We start from the raw sequence: 17,068 nt of genomic DNA, 5'->3' as shown, positions 1-17,068 counted from the left end.
AGACCTAACACTACATGAAATATCATCATATTTGTGCATACATACGGGAAGTCCGTTGTATTTTAGTGATAACCTTTATGGAATTCTGAGACTTGGTAACAAAAAGTGATAACCTTTGCTCCGAATAGGGTTAGGAGCAAAGGCGCCTCAAAAAATCATTTAACATTATTTATGGAAACAACGAAACAGTAAGCCCAATTTTGTGTATTTCTGGTTCACATTTAAATCTTGGGTTGTCTACCAAGACCCTAGTGGTACTTGCGGCTTTTCTTTTTTCGATAGAGCAACTAAATTCGAATAAGATCCGTTATACCTTGTGATTTAGAACAATATTAAAGCCATACATGGTACAACGAACGCTGCAAATAATATAATTTTCTAGTACAGATAGTTGTTGCTACCGGCAGAAAACATTGAGGATAATTTTCTGGAAATCTCACATATAGTAAGCACAAAGAAATACATCAATTACAAAGATTTTCGTATAGAAGACAGTGAAAATGATGCATAGCTTTCTCGACTTGTGGTGCATACCGGCCAGAGCTGTATGCGGGTGATTCTAGGCCTCTTTGTACAGCTTCACATAATTTTATATCCTCCATCTGCAAATTGTAGTCAGCAAAATCAGAACCAACACTTGCGAGTGTGCACGCCAGTAACAAAGTTGATCGGAATATTTTGCATGTTTTTACTATACCTGCACTGTCTCACTATCTTGGAGACTCTGTGCGATAAAACTCTTGTCACCCTGTGAACAAATAAAGAATCAATTGCTGGAAGTAATAAATTGATCTTTAAGTAAGAAAACAAAGACTTGGACACACCATCATTTTGATTTATGATTCCTTTCCTTTTCTATCATGTAAAAGTACTCCTTACACCAGTAACATATGGAACACAATGAAGATACATATAAGAAAATAACTATATAGGAAGTCTCCATAAGGATTCACTTCAAGCTTTGATCTTAATTGGATATGTTAGAGATGTGTTTCTTTTTGGTTCAAATACCACGCCACCAACAGACGATCTTGGCTTCTCCTTACAATTGCAAAATCCACTTCATACTAACCTCTGAGCAGCCAAAACTCCTTCCCCTGGCTTCCTCCCCACCCCCCTCCCCCCGGTACCCAAAAAGATCATGAAGAGAAAATGGCATTTCAGTAGTGGAGGATCTTCAGGCTTAATAAAGGCATAAAAAGGGTAGCCCGGTGCACTAAGCTCCTGCTATACGCGGGGTTCCGAGAAGGGTCAGACCACAAGAGTCTATTGTATGCAGCCTTGCCCTGCATTTCTACAAGAAACTGTTTCCACGGCTCAAACCCGTGACCACCTGGTCGCACGGCAGCAACTTTACCAGTTACGCAAGGCTCCCCTTCACGCTTAATAAAGGCATAGCTAGACGTAAATGAACAAAAATCCTTACAGTTGAGCTATAGATAACCACACATTGATACGGAAAATGGCCTACAATGCAGTCTAAGATCCACCAAATTAGAAATTGTAACAGTTAGGCCTCCTAAAAGAAATTGGCCCCCAATCCAAAATCTAGCACATGATAGACTAAATCAGTCTTGTACCAGATGTCAAGTTTTGATCCCAAAAGGAAGGCATAACAGGAAATGTATTTCCTGATCATCTCCTTGATAGATAGCTTTTTCTCTCCTAACATCTAAATTTAACTTAGCAATTTCATGATTTAATCTTGTTGAGCACAACAATTTTATCACCACCAGTGTGAAAATTAACCAAGGAAGTTAAACAATTCAGTGCCTCCAGATTACTTAGGAGAGAACTGATGAAGAGCGGTGCGAGAGATGCATATAAAAATTAAAAACACGTTACGTAGAATGAATTTACATTTACCTTGAGAGATGCATCAAGAAAGTAGTCAAATATCACGAGACATTTCCGAGGTCCTTGAGGCAGTACGAGGTTCGTGTCCATCCAAGGACCATACCTATGCGCTCCATATATTAGTTTTAAAAGAATTACAAGTCATGAAAAAGTTGAAGCGAAACAAGCCAGTTAATCTATATATGAAGCACCAACCTGTTGATCATGAAGTTTGGATACACGAATGCATATAAAGCTTCTGATCCAAGTCGATCAAATTCTTGGCCCTTTTCTGCACTACCAGTTTCACATCGTTGGATGCTGACTTTCTCAAGTATCTGCTTCGTTATTAATAGTTACATGCAACAACAGCAGACATCCACTTAAATAGTAGCCATGGAAATTGGATTCAGAGGAAAATTAAGAATGAATACAACTCAAAGTTAGAAAATAGTGTTGAGCGTACCGTGGTAGAATACGAGTCAAGCGTCAGACCAGAAGCAAGACCTTTATGAGCATATGGTACATGATAACCGCCATCCAAGTAGTTGTCACAGAACACCTACAACAGAACACACTGGTAAATTAGGAAAGGACCGATTTATTATGGACCAATGAACTGATCTAACTCTAATGTTAGAACTGACCTTCCAGTTACACTCAATGGTGTATTCGCGTCTACATAAAAAACTTAATGAAGAATCGACTCCACCATCTGCCAAGATTTGGGATGAAGTACCCAGCCATTCGTTTCCAACCAAGTCAAAATCAGATTCTTGTTCAGACAAAACTCCATTTTCAAAATTGAGAAGTATGAACGGTCCCCATACAGCTACTTTCATTGGAACTAGTCCCATCTCCTATCCTTCATATAGAAAAACACAAAAGACCAAATCACCCCCACATTTAAGTTTGACCATTAATTGACAATGTGGTTATTTCAATATATATGTTTAATACGTTCACTTTGAAGTTCTTGATTCCTGTTATTCTAGTTGCCTTAAGAAGCGCTCCGTCCAATCCATATGTCCACCCCTGCAATAGGAAGAATTGTTAAATGAAATATATTGGATGGTACTCTTCCTCTGCTATGTTCAGAATAATATTATTGCATGCATGTACGAAGCTAATAGCTAAGTACATAACATAAACAAGAAAACATACTACATCGATCAGAAGCAACAACATACTTTTGAATTTAACTCGATACCATTGATCACAAACTAAAGGAGGAATAAACAAAAGAAACCAAAATGAAATAACAAAACCGTTTGAGTTTTCAACAATGATTCTACTTCATTCAGTTCATATATTGACCATGACACCTAATTTAAAAAAATCATAGAAGTTTCTGCTAATTAATATGACAAGGCAACAGTCAATGAACTCATATACTCTAATAATTAACTTTTGTAATAGGTTTTCCCCTGTAGTGCCTAATTTCAAATGCAAGCTTGATACACAAACGACCTGATTTAATAAATATTGCAAAGTCAGAAACTCCTAGTCTTGCTTGCTGAAATATTAAATGGTAAATGAACCCATCTATGCTGGTAATACAGGAACTTAGAATGTGTGCAAACAAACAGATATTTGCTTAAATGAACTCCTTTACTCTAATGGTTAGCACTAACTCAACATGTAATCACACTTGTAGGAACAAGAAGTGATGACGCGATCAAGAAAACACCAATGGTGAAGTGAGTCTTCAAATCATATTATGTATTGAGACAAGGAAAACTGAAAGCCGATCAAAAGTATCAAGAAAACTGAGCAATTAGAAACTTACATGGTATGGGCAAACAAAGCAAGTGTTTTTCCCACTTCCAGAGGCAAGAAGAGAGGCATGATGCCGGCACACATTGTGAAAAGCATGTATTTTTCCACCATCATCTCGACATACAACATACTCGACATTGCCCAATCTGTATTTCAACTATTAGCTACTCGAACAAAAAAGATAAGCATATAAGTTCATCTCAAGAATAACCAGACCGAGAGCTCGTTTTCTCTTGCATTTAGATGAAAGCTTTGGATATGAATCACTTGCAACTCACAAATATCAATGTTGTAATCTAATGAAACTTATGGAATAACAGTACCTCCCAGTGAAATATTGCCTAGGCTCTTTGATCTGTTCGGTGTACCCTGAAATTCGCAAAAGAATTGCAGCAAAAATTCACATTCGGAAAGCAGAATCACTTAATATTGTCTTACCAAGAATTGGTAAGCCATACTTGTACTAGATAAATAAACAAGAACCTGCATTACATACTCTTTTTACTGGTCAAGTAGTCAATACAATTACCAAAGCTTTGTTCACCATGATCAGGTTTTTACCGGTGCCTCTAGGCTATAGCATAGTATGCAAGTTGAGCTCGTATTGACCGTTGCAAGCTACACTTTGTGAACACCAATTATGCCTCAAAAAAGCTCCTCTAACAGTATTGGCAAATTACTTCAACAAAGTTCCACTGGAATCTTGTCTATTGCCACCACTAAAATACACTTATACATGAAACACACACACACACACACACACACACAAAGAGAGCTCTAAAACATCCAAGCTTTAGTCATAATAAAGGCAAAGATTAATATCAAAAAGTGAAAACAGCTGCCAAGATTGAGGGGTAATAAACTAATAACTGGTATCACTCCTCTGACCTCTCTCCCCAACAAAGTTTAAGACAATATAGCTAATAAATCCAATTACAAGCTACTAAATTTCTAAATTAAAGCAGACCAAAAATTAAAAAAAGGAACCAGGAAAATCCAGAGAAAGAATAAAAACAATCCAAAAGATTAATTTTTAAACAAAAATTCAACTATGATCGTCTTTTCTGGTTATTATTATAGTAGTATGGATAGTCAAAAAAGGTGGAAAGAAGTTATACCAACAGCTTGCCATCCTTTGAAGAAGACTTGATTGAGTTCATGATTATAAAAAGAAGGGTCAGTATACCAAGAACTGGGTGGAGTCACAGCTTCTTCAACAGGGATTTTGGGGTCAAATTCTTGATTATAATCATGGTGGTTTGAGTAATTAGTGTTAATTAGCGAAGATGAGACTTGAAATGAAGGATGATATATTCTGTGTTTTATAGGACAACTGAATATCTGAATCTTTAAAGGACAACATAATTTGGGTTTCTTGAACTGATGTTGTTGTCTGGAGAAGTGATTAAAGGAACTCAACTTCTGTAGCACTGCCATGGGATAGAAGAAGGAGACTATCACTTTATTTTCTTGCCTACTTTTGGGTATTTTTATGTTTGGGATTAGATTATTACTAGTATTATTTCTCTTTTTGGCCGGCCAAACAGTAACATGATTTAGCTCATTATTGCTTCCACCACTTCCATCCATGTTTCATCGTTTTTTATTTAGTGATTAAAAAATGGAGGAATTGTAATGAGATGATAATAATAAATGAATTGTTATGCAGTAATTAATAAGGAAATAAATTATTATAATACAAGATTTGATTATTCTAAGGGTAATTTTTGTTTTTAAATAATTTAATCTCCATATTACTACATATACATATTTTTATTCCATATTACACCCGTCCTTGGGTAGGAGGGGGGCGGCAGAAGGCGGGGCGAAGCAGGGGCAAGGGTGTAAGAGGAACAAGGGTGTCTTTAGGCTGAGAATTGGGTCTTGGAATATAGGAACTTTGACAGAGAAGTTCATAGAGCCGGCGAAGATTCTTTAGAAGAGGAAGGTCAATATAGTTGTGTCCTGGAGATTAGGTGGGTGGGGACTAAGGAACAGGACGTGGACGAGTTTAAACATTGGTATTCAGGAGGTGTGAGGGTAAAATAGAGTAGGTATCTTGGTGGACAGAGAACTGAGGGAGTTAGTGGCAAAGGTTAGACATGTGAATGATAGGCTGATGGTTGTTAAGATAGTTGTTGAAGGGCTTGCTTTAAACGTTATTAGCGCTTACGCACCTCAAGTGGGCTAGAATGAAGAGGTTAAAAGGCATTTTGTGAGAGTCTAGATGAGGTTGTGCATGATTTTCCGCCCTTCGAGAAGATATTCATAGGAGGGTATTTCAATGACCATACCGGGACGACTGTTGGGGGTTATGACGAGGTGCATGGAGGCTTCGATTTTAGGGAGAGAAGCGAAGGAGGGATTTCACTGTTGGATTTCACCACAACTTTTGATTTGGTGATAGAGAACTCTAGCTTTCAGAAGAGGGATGAGCATCTGGTTACCTTCCAAAGCACGGTGGCCAAGACCTAGATTGACTATCTATTTCTCGGAAAGAGTGATAGAAGTCTCTACACTGATTGCAAGGTTATCCTGAGTAAGAGCCTCATGACGCAGTATAAGCTCTTCGTGATGCACTTAAAGATCACGAGGAAGAGGAAAAAAAGGATTGTGTGGGGTCGATCGAAGATCAGGTGGGGAGTCTTGACTAAGGACAAAGCTCGGGGGTTGGGGGAGAAGTTGCTGGCTATGAGGCCTGGATGAGTAGTGGTGACACGAGTGGTGTGTGGGACATGCGGCAAACTTGTTGGGTTTTAAGCTATTAATGCTTAAACTGGGGTGAACGGGAAATGGAGGGAAAAATAAAATATTTGAGTAATATTTGAGTTTTCCTCCTTGATTGTCCCATATGGGAAGAGGAAAAGGTTTTTGATGGATATATAAGCAATTGCTCTTCTTCTAGCTCATAAAGAGTAGAGAAGAAGGCAAGCCTCGCGCCGTCGTCGTCGGCGTCGCTCACTCGCTCGGTTCGGCTTCGGATTCGGATTTGGTCAAATGATCGATTGATTAATTTTTGGATCAAATTTATTTGTTAATAGTAAATATGAACAGAAATTTTATTAAATATTTGGTTTAATAACAAAATATTAATATTAAAATAAATATTAATATTAAATCCAATTCAGTTATCCAATTTTTAGCTTTCTGTTTTTGTAACAGAAAATTAACTACCCTTCAATTTTCCCTCTTTATTGTTGAGTAAACAGCCATTTATGTTATGTCATTTATGCTATGGCCGTTTTGCATAAACTGTCATTGTGAAGAGTTGCACCTCTTCAGATTTCAGCCCAGCTTTGGCTATAAATACAAGTCTATTCTGCTCAGAATTTTCATACGATTTTCTGAGTTTCTCCTCCTTCTTCTGCATACTTTTAACATCAAACAAAGCAATAGTAAGTGTGATTTGCTACCGAACTTTGTGTTCGCTAAAACACTGGGGTTTGAAGTACCACTACACCAGTGTGTAATTCGTTCTAACCTGGGAGAAAATAATCCACAACCTTGGGTACTAGGAGGGGATTAAATTCCTTAAGGAAACACTGTGAATTCAGTGGGCTCGGATTAAAATTCTGTTTCTATTTATGTTAATTTATATTTTCCAGAATTATTTTACAAATACAGTTTACTAATAAGCTTAAGGAATTTAATATATATTTTCTGTATTTGTGTTATACTCACTGTTTCTGGAGAGTAAAAACCTTTGTGGTTTTGTACTCTATTGGAGATTAAAATCTACGTGATGTTAACGTTTGTGTCATTCTTTTACAGAAATGATGAATGACAACGGAAACCAAGTTGTTCCGATGGTAACTGCCAATGCCTCAACGAGCCGAACAACACCGACAGCATTGGCACCGGCGGAGAAACCCGGAAAATTTTCCGGGATTGATTTCAAGCGCTGGCAGCAAAAGATGTTCTTCTACTTGACTACTCTAAGTCTCCAGAAGTTCATCAAGGAAGATGTTCCTGTGCTGTTCGATGAAACTCCAGAGACTGAACGCTTTCTCGTGATTGAGGCGTGGAAGCATTCAGATTTTTCGTGCAAGAATTATATTCTAAGCGGGCTGGAGGATACTTTGTATAACGTCTACGGTGGCGTGGAAACGTCAAAAGAACTGTGGATTGCGCTTGAAAAGAAATACAAAACTGAAGATGCCGGGTTGAAGAAGTTCGTTGCTTCAAAGTTTTTGGACTACAAAATGGTACATAGCAAGTCTATTATTATCCAAGTCCAGGAATTGCAAGTGATTATTCACGATCTCCTTGCTGAAGGAATAAGTAGAATTAATACTAGTGTTGGTAGTATTAATTTTATTATGTTTACTAACAAAATTTTCATTGAAGGTCTTGTCATCAATGAGGCATTCCAAGTAGCAGCGATAATTGAGAAGTTGCCTCCGTTGTGGAAGGACTTCAAAAATTATTTGAAACACAAACGCAAGGAGATGTCCCTTGAAGATCTCATTGTTCGGTTGAGAATCGAAGAGAAAAATAAAGCTGCTGACAAGAGAGGCCGTGGAAACTCAACAATAATGGGAGCAAATATTGTTGAAGAGAACAAAAAGAGGAAGAAGGCTTCTGGACCGAAATACAACCCAAGCAAGAGGCGGATCAGTGGAAATTGCTACAACTGTGGAAAAGCCGGACACAAATCTACGGAATGTCGTGCTCCGAAGAAAGACAAGAAGAAGGGTCAAGCAAACATGGTTGAAAAGCATGATGATGTTGATGACTTGTGAGCCATGCTTTCCGAATGCAACTTGGTGGGCAATCCTAAAGAGTGGTGGATTGATTCTGGAGCCACTCGCCATGTTTGTGCTGTTAGAGAAGCTTTTGCTACTTATGCTCCTGTTGGACCCGATGAGACGCTTTCTATGGGGAAATGCTGCAAAGGCCAAGATTGAAGGATGTGGGAAGATATTTCTCAAAATGACTTCCGGCAAAGTGGTGACTTTGAACAATGTCCTTCATGTTCCCGAGATTAGGAAGAATTTAGTCTCTGCTGGACTTCTTGTTAAGAATGGTTTTAAATGTATTTTTGTTTCCGATAAGGTTGTAATAAGTAAGAACAAAGTGTTTGTAGGAAAGGGTTACCTCACTGAGGGCCTTTTCAAGCTGAATGTAATGGTTGTTGAAAATAATAATAAAATTTCAGCTTCGTCTTACTTACTTGAGTCAAATGAATTATGGCATATACGTTTGGGTCATGTTAATTATAAAACCTTGCGAAAAATAATTAATTTGGAAGTATTGCCTAAATTTGAATGCGACAAATCAAAATGTCAAATATGTATGGAATCTAAGTATGTTAAACATCCTTATAAGTCAGTTGAAAGGAATTCAGATCCTTTAGACTTAACTCACACAGATATTTGCGATATGAAGTCAATACCATCTCGCGGTGGAAAGAAGTATTTCATAACTTTTATTGACGATAGTACTCGATATTGCTATGTTTACTTACTTAATAGTAAAGATGAAGAAATAGACGCTTTCAAGCAATACAAAAATGAAGTTGAAACGCAACTTAATAAGAAAATCAAAATGATAAGAAGTGATAGGGGTGGTGAATATGAATCTCCTTTTGAACTAATATGTTTAGAATATGGAATTATTCATCAAACAACGGCCCCTTACACGCCCCAATCCAATGGGATTGTAGAAAGAAAGAATCGTTCATTAAAGGAGATGATGAACACATTATTGATAAGTTCTGGTTTGCCACAAAACTTGTGGGGGGAAGCCGTTCTTACGGCTAGCCGAATACTAAATCGAGTACCCCATAGCAAAACCCAATCCATTCCATATGAAAAATGGAAAGGAAGGAAGCCCAACTTGAATTATTTTAAAATGTGGGGGTGTTTGGCAAAAGTGCAAGTTCCTAAACCCAAAAGGGTAAAAATAGGACCGAAAACCGTTGAATGTGTTTTCATAGGATATGCGACCAATAGTAAAGCATATCGATTTCTGGTTCATAAATCAGAAAATCCGGACATTCATAATAATACGGTTATAGAATCAGATAATGCTGAGTTCTTTAAAAATATATATCCATATAAAAAGGAATGCGAGTCGATTGGTGAAGGATCTAAATGACCTCGGGAAGAAACAAAAGAAAGTACATTTAATCAGGAGGATCCAAGACGTAGTAAATGTCAAAGAACATCTACTTCATTTGGACCAGATTTTGTGACTTTCTTGTTGGAAAATGAGCCTCGAACATTTAAAGAAGCCATGTCTTCTTCGGAATTATTATTTTGAAAAGAGGCAGTCAATAGTGAAATAGAATCCATATTGAACAACCATACATGAGAATTAGTTGATCTTCCTCCTGGAAATAAACCTTTGGGTTCTAAATGGATCTTTAAGAGGAAAATGAAAGATGATGGCACTATTGATAAATTTAAGGCAAGACTTGTAGTCAAAGTGTATAGACAACGAGAAGGTCTTGACTACATTGATACATACTCTCCAGTTACAAGAATTACGTCCATACGGATGTTAGTAGCATTAACTGCAATGTATGGTCTTGAAATTCATCAAATGGACGTTAAGACGACCTTCTTAAATGGAGATTTGGAGGAAGAAATCTACATGGAACAACCTGAAGGGTTTGTGGTTCCAGGTAAAGAAAAGAAGGTCTGTAGACTTGTTAAGTCCCTTTACGGACTAAAACAAGCACCCAAACAATGGCACGCGAAATTTGACCAAACAATGTTGTCAAATGGGTTTAAGATAAATGAATGTGATAAATGTGTGTACATTAAAAATGTTCCAAATCACATAGTTATTGTTTGCTTATATGTGGATGATATGCTGATAATGAGTAATGACATTGCCAACATAAATGCTACTAAGCGTATGCTAACTAGCAAGTTTGATATGAAAGACTTGGGAGTTGCTGATTTAATTCTGGGGATTAAGATCCATAAGACTCCTCAAGTTCTGGCATTGTCACAATCTCATTATATTAAGACAGTACTTGAAAAGTTCAAGCACTTGGGGTTTAAAGTTGCAAAGACTCCAATTGATGTGAATCTTGCATTAGCAAAAAACAAAGGCCAAAGCATATCACAATTGGATTATGCTCGAGTGTTGGGATGCTTAATGTACATCATGAATTGTACACGACCAGATACAGCTTGTGCTATAAGTAAATTGAGTCGATACACGAGCAATCCAGGTCAATCTCATTGGATGGCAATGAAACGAGTTTTGGGATATTTAGAACATACCCATGACTTTGCTTTGCACTACAGTAAATATCCTGCGGTCATTGAGGGATACTGTGATGCAAATTGGATCACCGGTTCAACTGATTCTAAGTCCACAAGTGGATATGTATTCACTATTGGTGGAGGAGCGATATCTTGGAAGTCATCCAAACAAACTTGTATTGCCCGCTCTACAATGGAGGCTGAATTCATAGCCTTAGATAAAGCCGGTGAAGAAGCTGAATGACTCCGAAATTTCTTGGAAGACATTCCATTTTGGCCCAAACCGTTCGCACCAATGTGCATACATTGCGATAGTCAAGCGGCAATTGGAAGGGCTGGGAGCGTTATGTATAACGGTAAATCTCGTCACATACGACGAAGACATAAAACCGTTAGGCAATTACTCTCTAGAGGAATTATCACGATTCACTATGTAAACTCAAGTGATAATGTGTCAGATCCACTTACAAAAGGCCTAACTAGAGAGGTAGTTGAGAAATCATCAAGGGGAATGGGACTGTGGCCGAGAACAAGTCACAGTGGCGGTAACTCTACCTAGAAGACTGGTGATCCCAAGATCTAGGTTCAAGGAGATCAAACAAAGTCATTAATGACGGTTCAACATTGTCAACTAAACTTTTGGTCCATTCTCGTGATGAGACAATGTTCAGTACCAAGGATAAAGTATTAAGGCTTTTTAATGATTTCTAAATTTGATACTGGGTATATCAAATAGTGTATCTACGGGATGACACGTTTAGGAATCACCTATGTATGTGTGAAGTGTTAGCCGCTTCAAGGAGAACTTTGTAACGCCAATTCTCTGCGCACTTATGAAATCAGGCGGTGTTCATGGCTGAAACGAACACAACAATGAGAACCAAAGACGGTTAAGGGTTGGTTGTGTGACTTGTGGTTGTTTAGGTATACACCAAAGTTCGACGGTTCAAAGATATCAAATCTACCGATTAATCGAGTATATCCGACATAAGTTCACTACAAAGTTCAAAGGGAAACCTACTTATCCAGATACAATTAATCCTTGCTTGCGAATCACACAGTTTTTCGTGCATACTTTCGTGATATAGCCATTCCCCATTCATGTGGGGGATTGTTGGGTTTTTAAGCTATTAATGCTTAAAATGGGGTGAATGGAAAATGGAGGGAAAAATGAAATATTTGAGTAATATTTGAGTTTCCCTCCTTGATTGTCCCATATGGGAAGAGGAAAAGGTTTTTGATGGGTATATAAGCAATTGCTCTTTTTCTAGCTCATAAAGAGTTGAGAAGAAGGCAAGCCTCGTCGTCATCGTCGTCGCTCGCTCGCTCGGCTCGGCTCGGCTCGGCTTCGGCTTCGGCTTCGGATTCGGTCAATCGATCGATCGATTAATTTTTGGACCAAATTTATTTGTTAATAGTAAATATTAACAGAAATGTTATTAAATATCTAGTTTAATAATAAAATATTAATATTAAAATAAATATTAATATCAAATCCAATTCAGTTATCCAATTTTCAGTTTTCTACTTTTGTAACAGAAAATTAACTACCCTTCAATTTTCCCTCTTTATTGTTGAGTAAATAGCCATTTATGTTATGGCATTTATGCTATGGCCGTTCTGCATAAACAACCATTCTGAAGAGTTGCACCTCTTCAGATTTCAGCCCAACTTTGGCTATAAATATAAGTCTATTCTGCTCAGAATTTCCATACAATTTTCTGAGTTTCTCCTCCTTCTTCTGTATACTTTTAACATCAAATAAAGCAAATAAGTGTGATTTGCTACCGAACTTTGTGTTCGCTGAAACACTGGGGTTTGAAGTACCACTACACCAGTGTGTAATTCGTTCTATCCTGGGAGCAAATAATCCACAACCATGGGTACTAGGAGGGGATTAAATTCCTTAAGGAAACACTGTGAATTCAGTGGGCTCGGATTAAAATTCTGTTTCTGTTTTTTCATTTATGTTTATGTTAATTTATATTTTCCAGAATTATTTTACAAATACAGTTTGTAGAATAATAAAATGCCAAGTTAGTCTATCAGAGCATGTCTTATTACTTGGTCCTCTATTTTGGCTTATAAACACTCCTTTCCGTTTGCGTTATTCCTCAAGCAAAGTCTATTTGTAGTGTCTTCTAATCTCTCACCATTTGCAGTCTTCACCCAACCGCTTACAATAAAAATAGTTTAAAAATATATAATATAAATATAATATATATATAATATATATGTAACCAATATGTAATCTATATATACCAGCTAGGAAAAGTAAACAGTGAATTCGACGGAATATTTGTGTAAAGATCCGATCTTAATATGGAGGTACAGTTCTGGATTGAGCCCCCCTCCCTTCGTAAACATAACTGGGCCCAGACCAGCCACTTTACAATGTGGAGTAATAAGCCCAAGTTACTGACTCCAGGCCACTTCTTCTTTGGGATTGTTACAAAAATAGCCGATTAGATGCAATATCTATTTTTTTAGTCGGTATACAAGATTATACATTATACACAGTTTTTATACATTTATATATTCTTTTATATGATAGTACTTCCTTATTAGCATACTTGAAAAAAAATGCTCAAACATTTAATTTTTTAATTTTCCTTAATTTAAAAATTATAAATTTTAAAAGTTTCTATTTTTTCCACTTTTTAAAAATCTCTACCTAATCGAGATAGCTCATATAAATTGAATCAAATGGAATATTTTCGTTCATTTAAAAAAAAAATTGCATTCAAAGAGACAAAAGTGTGGAATTTAATGATATTACGTTGTTAACTTGGTATTTGGAACCTTGTATTCAAGAAGTCTTAGCCGTATAAGGAATCTTGTAGGTCAGCCTTTAGACAGCTGTTAACTTGGCACAAGTGATAGCTTGACTTTTAATTTCTACCTAAAAAGCAATGGGAAACAGGAAAAAGCCCAAAAACAAATGTCTTTTTGTACGCACAATAAAACAAATCGACAGATGGCAGAGCAAAGTCTGCATCTATATACGAGTACCCAGTATTTATGGAGTTTATTTCTTTAAAAGCCAGGTACCCTAAGAATTTCTTACTAAATTGTAGAAATTTTTATCATTTTTTAATGACTGAAATTATATTTAATTATTCAAAAAATAAATATAATCCAAAAGCCCATTCAAATAGGCATGCTAAATCAATTAAAGGTGGCTTTTTCACGTCAGTAACTAGAGCCAATATTTAAGGGCAAAATATAAAAATAACGAATAAGATTAAGGGTAATTAGACCAAATTAATTATATTCGTTAGCAAAAAAAATATATAAAATATATATTTCTCTCTCTCTCTCTCTCACACTCTCACACACACACATATATATATAGAGAGAGAGGGGGAGAGAGAGAGAGTCATATATACAAAAAATATACATTTGTTGGCTATTATTTTTAGGAGAGACTATAAATATATAGTATTTCTCAATATTTAACCACTTGATATTCCGTAAAATTTTACCCAAATAAAAACTTGAACTCATTTTTTGCACGTTTAACAGATAAAACATACTATATAAAACAATTTTAGGGTTAGTAAAAACTAGGTTTGGGTCTCTATTTGGAATTTTTTTAGAGATTGTTAAGTGGTTAAATATTTGGCTTTGCTTGCTAACATACAAAGTCACTTGAGCATTTTAGTTGATTAGACATATCTATCTGACTTTATAGTAAGATTTCATGGGTTCTTTGATTAAATTAATTTTCTAAGTTACCAATCATAAGTTCAATGATTCTAATGTGATATAAATTAGTTTAGTGACATAACCATTTGAGAAACTAACTCAAGATTATGTATCTAGATTCATAGAAAAGCGAAAAGAGAGTTAAAATAAGAGAGAACAATAAGTGTTTGGTGATAATTTGGTTGAAACTTGAAAAAAAAAATATTTTTGAAGAAGAGATGAAAAATAATTTTCGGTAGTTTAAATTGTATTTGGACATATATTTCTTTGAAAAGAAGTTGAAGTTTTGTGAGTAGAAAACTTGAAAAACTAGTCTAAGCTAGCGTTTGGACTAAAGTTTTGGTTGAAATTTGAAAAAATGAGTTTATGAAGATGAGATGAATTTTTTAAAGTTGAATTATGTTTGGACGTGTATTTTACTTAAAAAGAATTTGAAGTTTTTAGAGTAGAAAACTAGAAAACTTCAAAAATATTCTAGAGCAATTGTTGGGATTTGAAGATATTGCTTTCAAAATCTGCCAAAAAAAGATTAAAATCTTTAAACAAACAGATATTTGAAAATAAATTTTAAAAAATACTCCCGAATTCTATGGCCAAACATGAGCTTAAATCACTTTTTGAAACTTGAAAAATTCATCTTCAAAAATTGAGCAAAAACTGGTCACTTTTTATAACCAAACAATATTTTCAAAATTTTTAGAAAAAAAAAGAAGAAGAAATATTTAAGGCCAAATCCGATAGTTAGAGCAGATGATCATCTCACTGTTTATACAATTTTCAATTCAGTCTTGCTCTTTTTATTAATTAATTGGAATATTCTCATTGACTCTAGCTACATGGTCAATACATAAATAAAAAAATATAGAAGAAGAAAGCATTTAGAAATCAATAAGAATTCATGACAGAAGCAATTTCTGTTTAAAGAGGTAGCGGTCTGTGCTGATCCTCTCTCATCTCATATTACGTAAAAGAATACAATGCTCTATCTGTAGAATAGAAATACGTAGCGCATGCATTGCATTTTGCGAGCTGTCTTTAGTTTGTCACTTTCCCCTCTTAATTTATGGTCTTCTCTTTTCCTTATTCTCTACCTACCTGTTTTCGGCATTCAATTGTCCTTTCCTTCCCTTCACTCTCCCTCACTTTGAAATTCACTGGAAATTCACTGGTTCGACTAATTCAAGTTCAAATTACATAAGTCCATTTAAGGAAAAATGACTTTCTCTTTTTTAATCCCCGAGCTCGAACCGAAATTTTGATTAAGGGTGAAAGAATTATTCCATCCACCACAACATCATATATACACCTTCGGTCCAAAATAAGTTTCGTTTCAAATTTTCATACATCGATTAAAACTTTAATTATAAGAGTTATATATTTGATCAAATTAAATTACCCCCTATAAAATCTAGCAAATGCAAATAAGCATGGAAATGATTCTTAGAAATTGTATGTGCAGACCATTTTACTGAAGAATAAAATACTTTTTAATGCACTCTTGGTTTTCTAATTATTCTAGACCACATTAGTTTGGCTAACATGACATTCTCATTTTATTTTATATGACGGTGTTTGACTGCATAAGAATAAAAAAAAAGACTTTTGCTATATACTAAAATAACCTGGGAACTTGTGATCTTAAACCTATAATGATATTTCAATGGTTGTAAAATTCTCTCGACAAGGATAAAATAAGAAGTTTAAAATTAAAGTGTTTAAAATATATATTTTTAGAACAGACTAGAAAAAAAAAAAAAAGTCATATAAAGTGGGATAGAGGGTAGGGTATGATCTTCTTCTATATATATGGCTTGTTGGAGAGAGAAAAAGAGAGAGAGAGGAGAGTGGAGGGAAAGAGTAAAGAGAAGAAAATGGCAAGAGATGTAAGGCAAGTGGTGGCTGGTTTACTAACAGGTTCTATGCTTATGATGCTTTGTAATATGGTTAAAAGAGACCATTTTGATCCACTTGTTGTGGTAAGAATTTAACCCTAGTTTCATTAATCTCTTCTTTGATTTGTGTTCTTCCCTTTCCTTTATCTTTACAACTTCTCCATTTATACTTAGTATTAGTTAGTGATTTTACAGCTATAAAGTTGAGCTAGATGATTAAAAACAAGCCATGTTTTCAATCTTCCAATCTTGAACCCTTTGTTGGAGGTGAATTTAACTTTATTATACTTGCAAATGAGAATTTATTTAACGTATATATGTTTTTAGCAAGAAAAAAAGAATTTAATTCGTAAAACTGGAATTTTTAATATGTTCCAAAGATCCAAATGTAAATGAAATAACAAGAAGATTAGAACCAGAATGAAGAAGAAGATGATGAGGTTTCAATAAGTTTCACAAGAACTTGACTAGACTATATGAACCTTTTTTATATGACCCTTTGCTTTTACAGTTAACAGTTAGAATTGTGCATCAACTAGTTGGCAAACTAGGTTTTATAATGTTAGCATTGCCTCTCTAAAAAAGTAAAGATTACTATGGTAGAGGCTTCCTTCAAAAAAAAAAAAAAAAAAA

The 17,068-nt window shown here is 35.5% G+C and overlaps 2 protein-coding genes across 2 annotated transcripts in view; one reads left to right on the top strand and one right to left on the bottom strand.

Annotated features, from left to right (window-relative positions):
• Positions 1-332: 332 nt before the first annotated feature.
• LOC109215434 (choline monooxygenase, chloroplastic) lies at positions 333-5,127 on the bottom strand. Its single transcript, XM_019379499.1, has 10 exons — positions 4,734-5,127; positions 3,939-3,984; positions 3,626-3,761; positions 2,797-2,871; positions 2,484-2,696; positions 2,303-2,398; positions 2,053-2,174; positions 1,867-1,960; positions 698-748; positions 333-602 (listed from the first exon to the last, which is right to left on the bottom strand). Exons 1-10 carry the CDS (start codon positions 5,050-5,052, stop codon positions 465-467), a joined length of 1,290 nt encoding a protein of 429 aa, XP_019235044.1. The 5' UTR covers positions 5,053-5,127; the 3' UTR covers positions 333-464.
• Positions 5,128-16,393: 11,266 nt separating this feature from the next.
• LOC109215433 (uncharacterized protein At1g04910-like) overlaps positions 16,394-17,068 on the top strand; it is a 6,138-nt gene continuing 5,463 nt past the window's right edge. Inside the window, exon 1 of the mRNA XM_019379498.1 lies at positions 16,394-16,519. Within this exon, the coding sequence (XP_019235043.1) occupies positions 16,415-16,519 (105 nt within the window). The 5' untranslated portion in view covers positions 16,394-16,414. The remainder of the gene's footprint in view (positions 16,520-17,068) is intronic.

Source organism: Nicotiana attenuata, unplaced genomic scaffold (assembly GCF_001879085.1).
Source record: "Nicotiana attenuata strain UT unplaced genomic scaffold, NIATTr2, whole genome shotgun sequence".
NCBI classification, from domain to species: Eukaryota; Viridiplantae; Streptophyta; class Magnoliopsida; order Solanales; family Solanaceae; genus Nicotiana; species Nicotiana attenuata.
The sequence above is the reverse complement of the archived record's forward strand: the minus strand, read 5'-3'. Positions and strand labels throughout refer to the sequence as shown.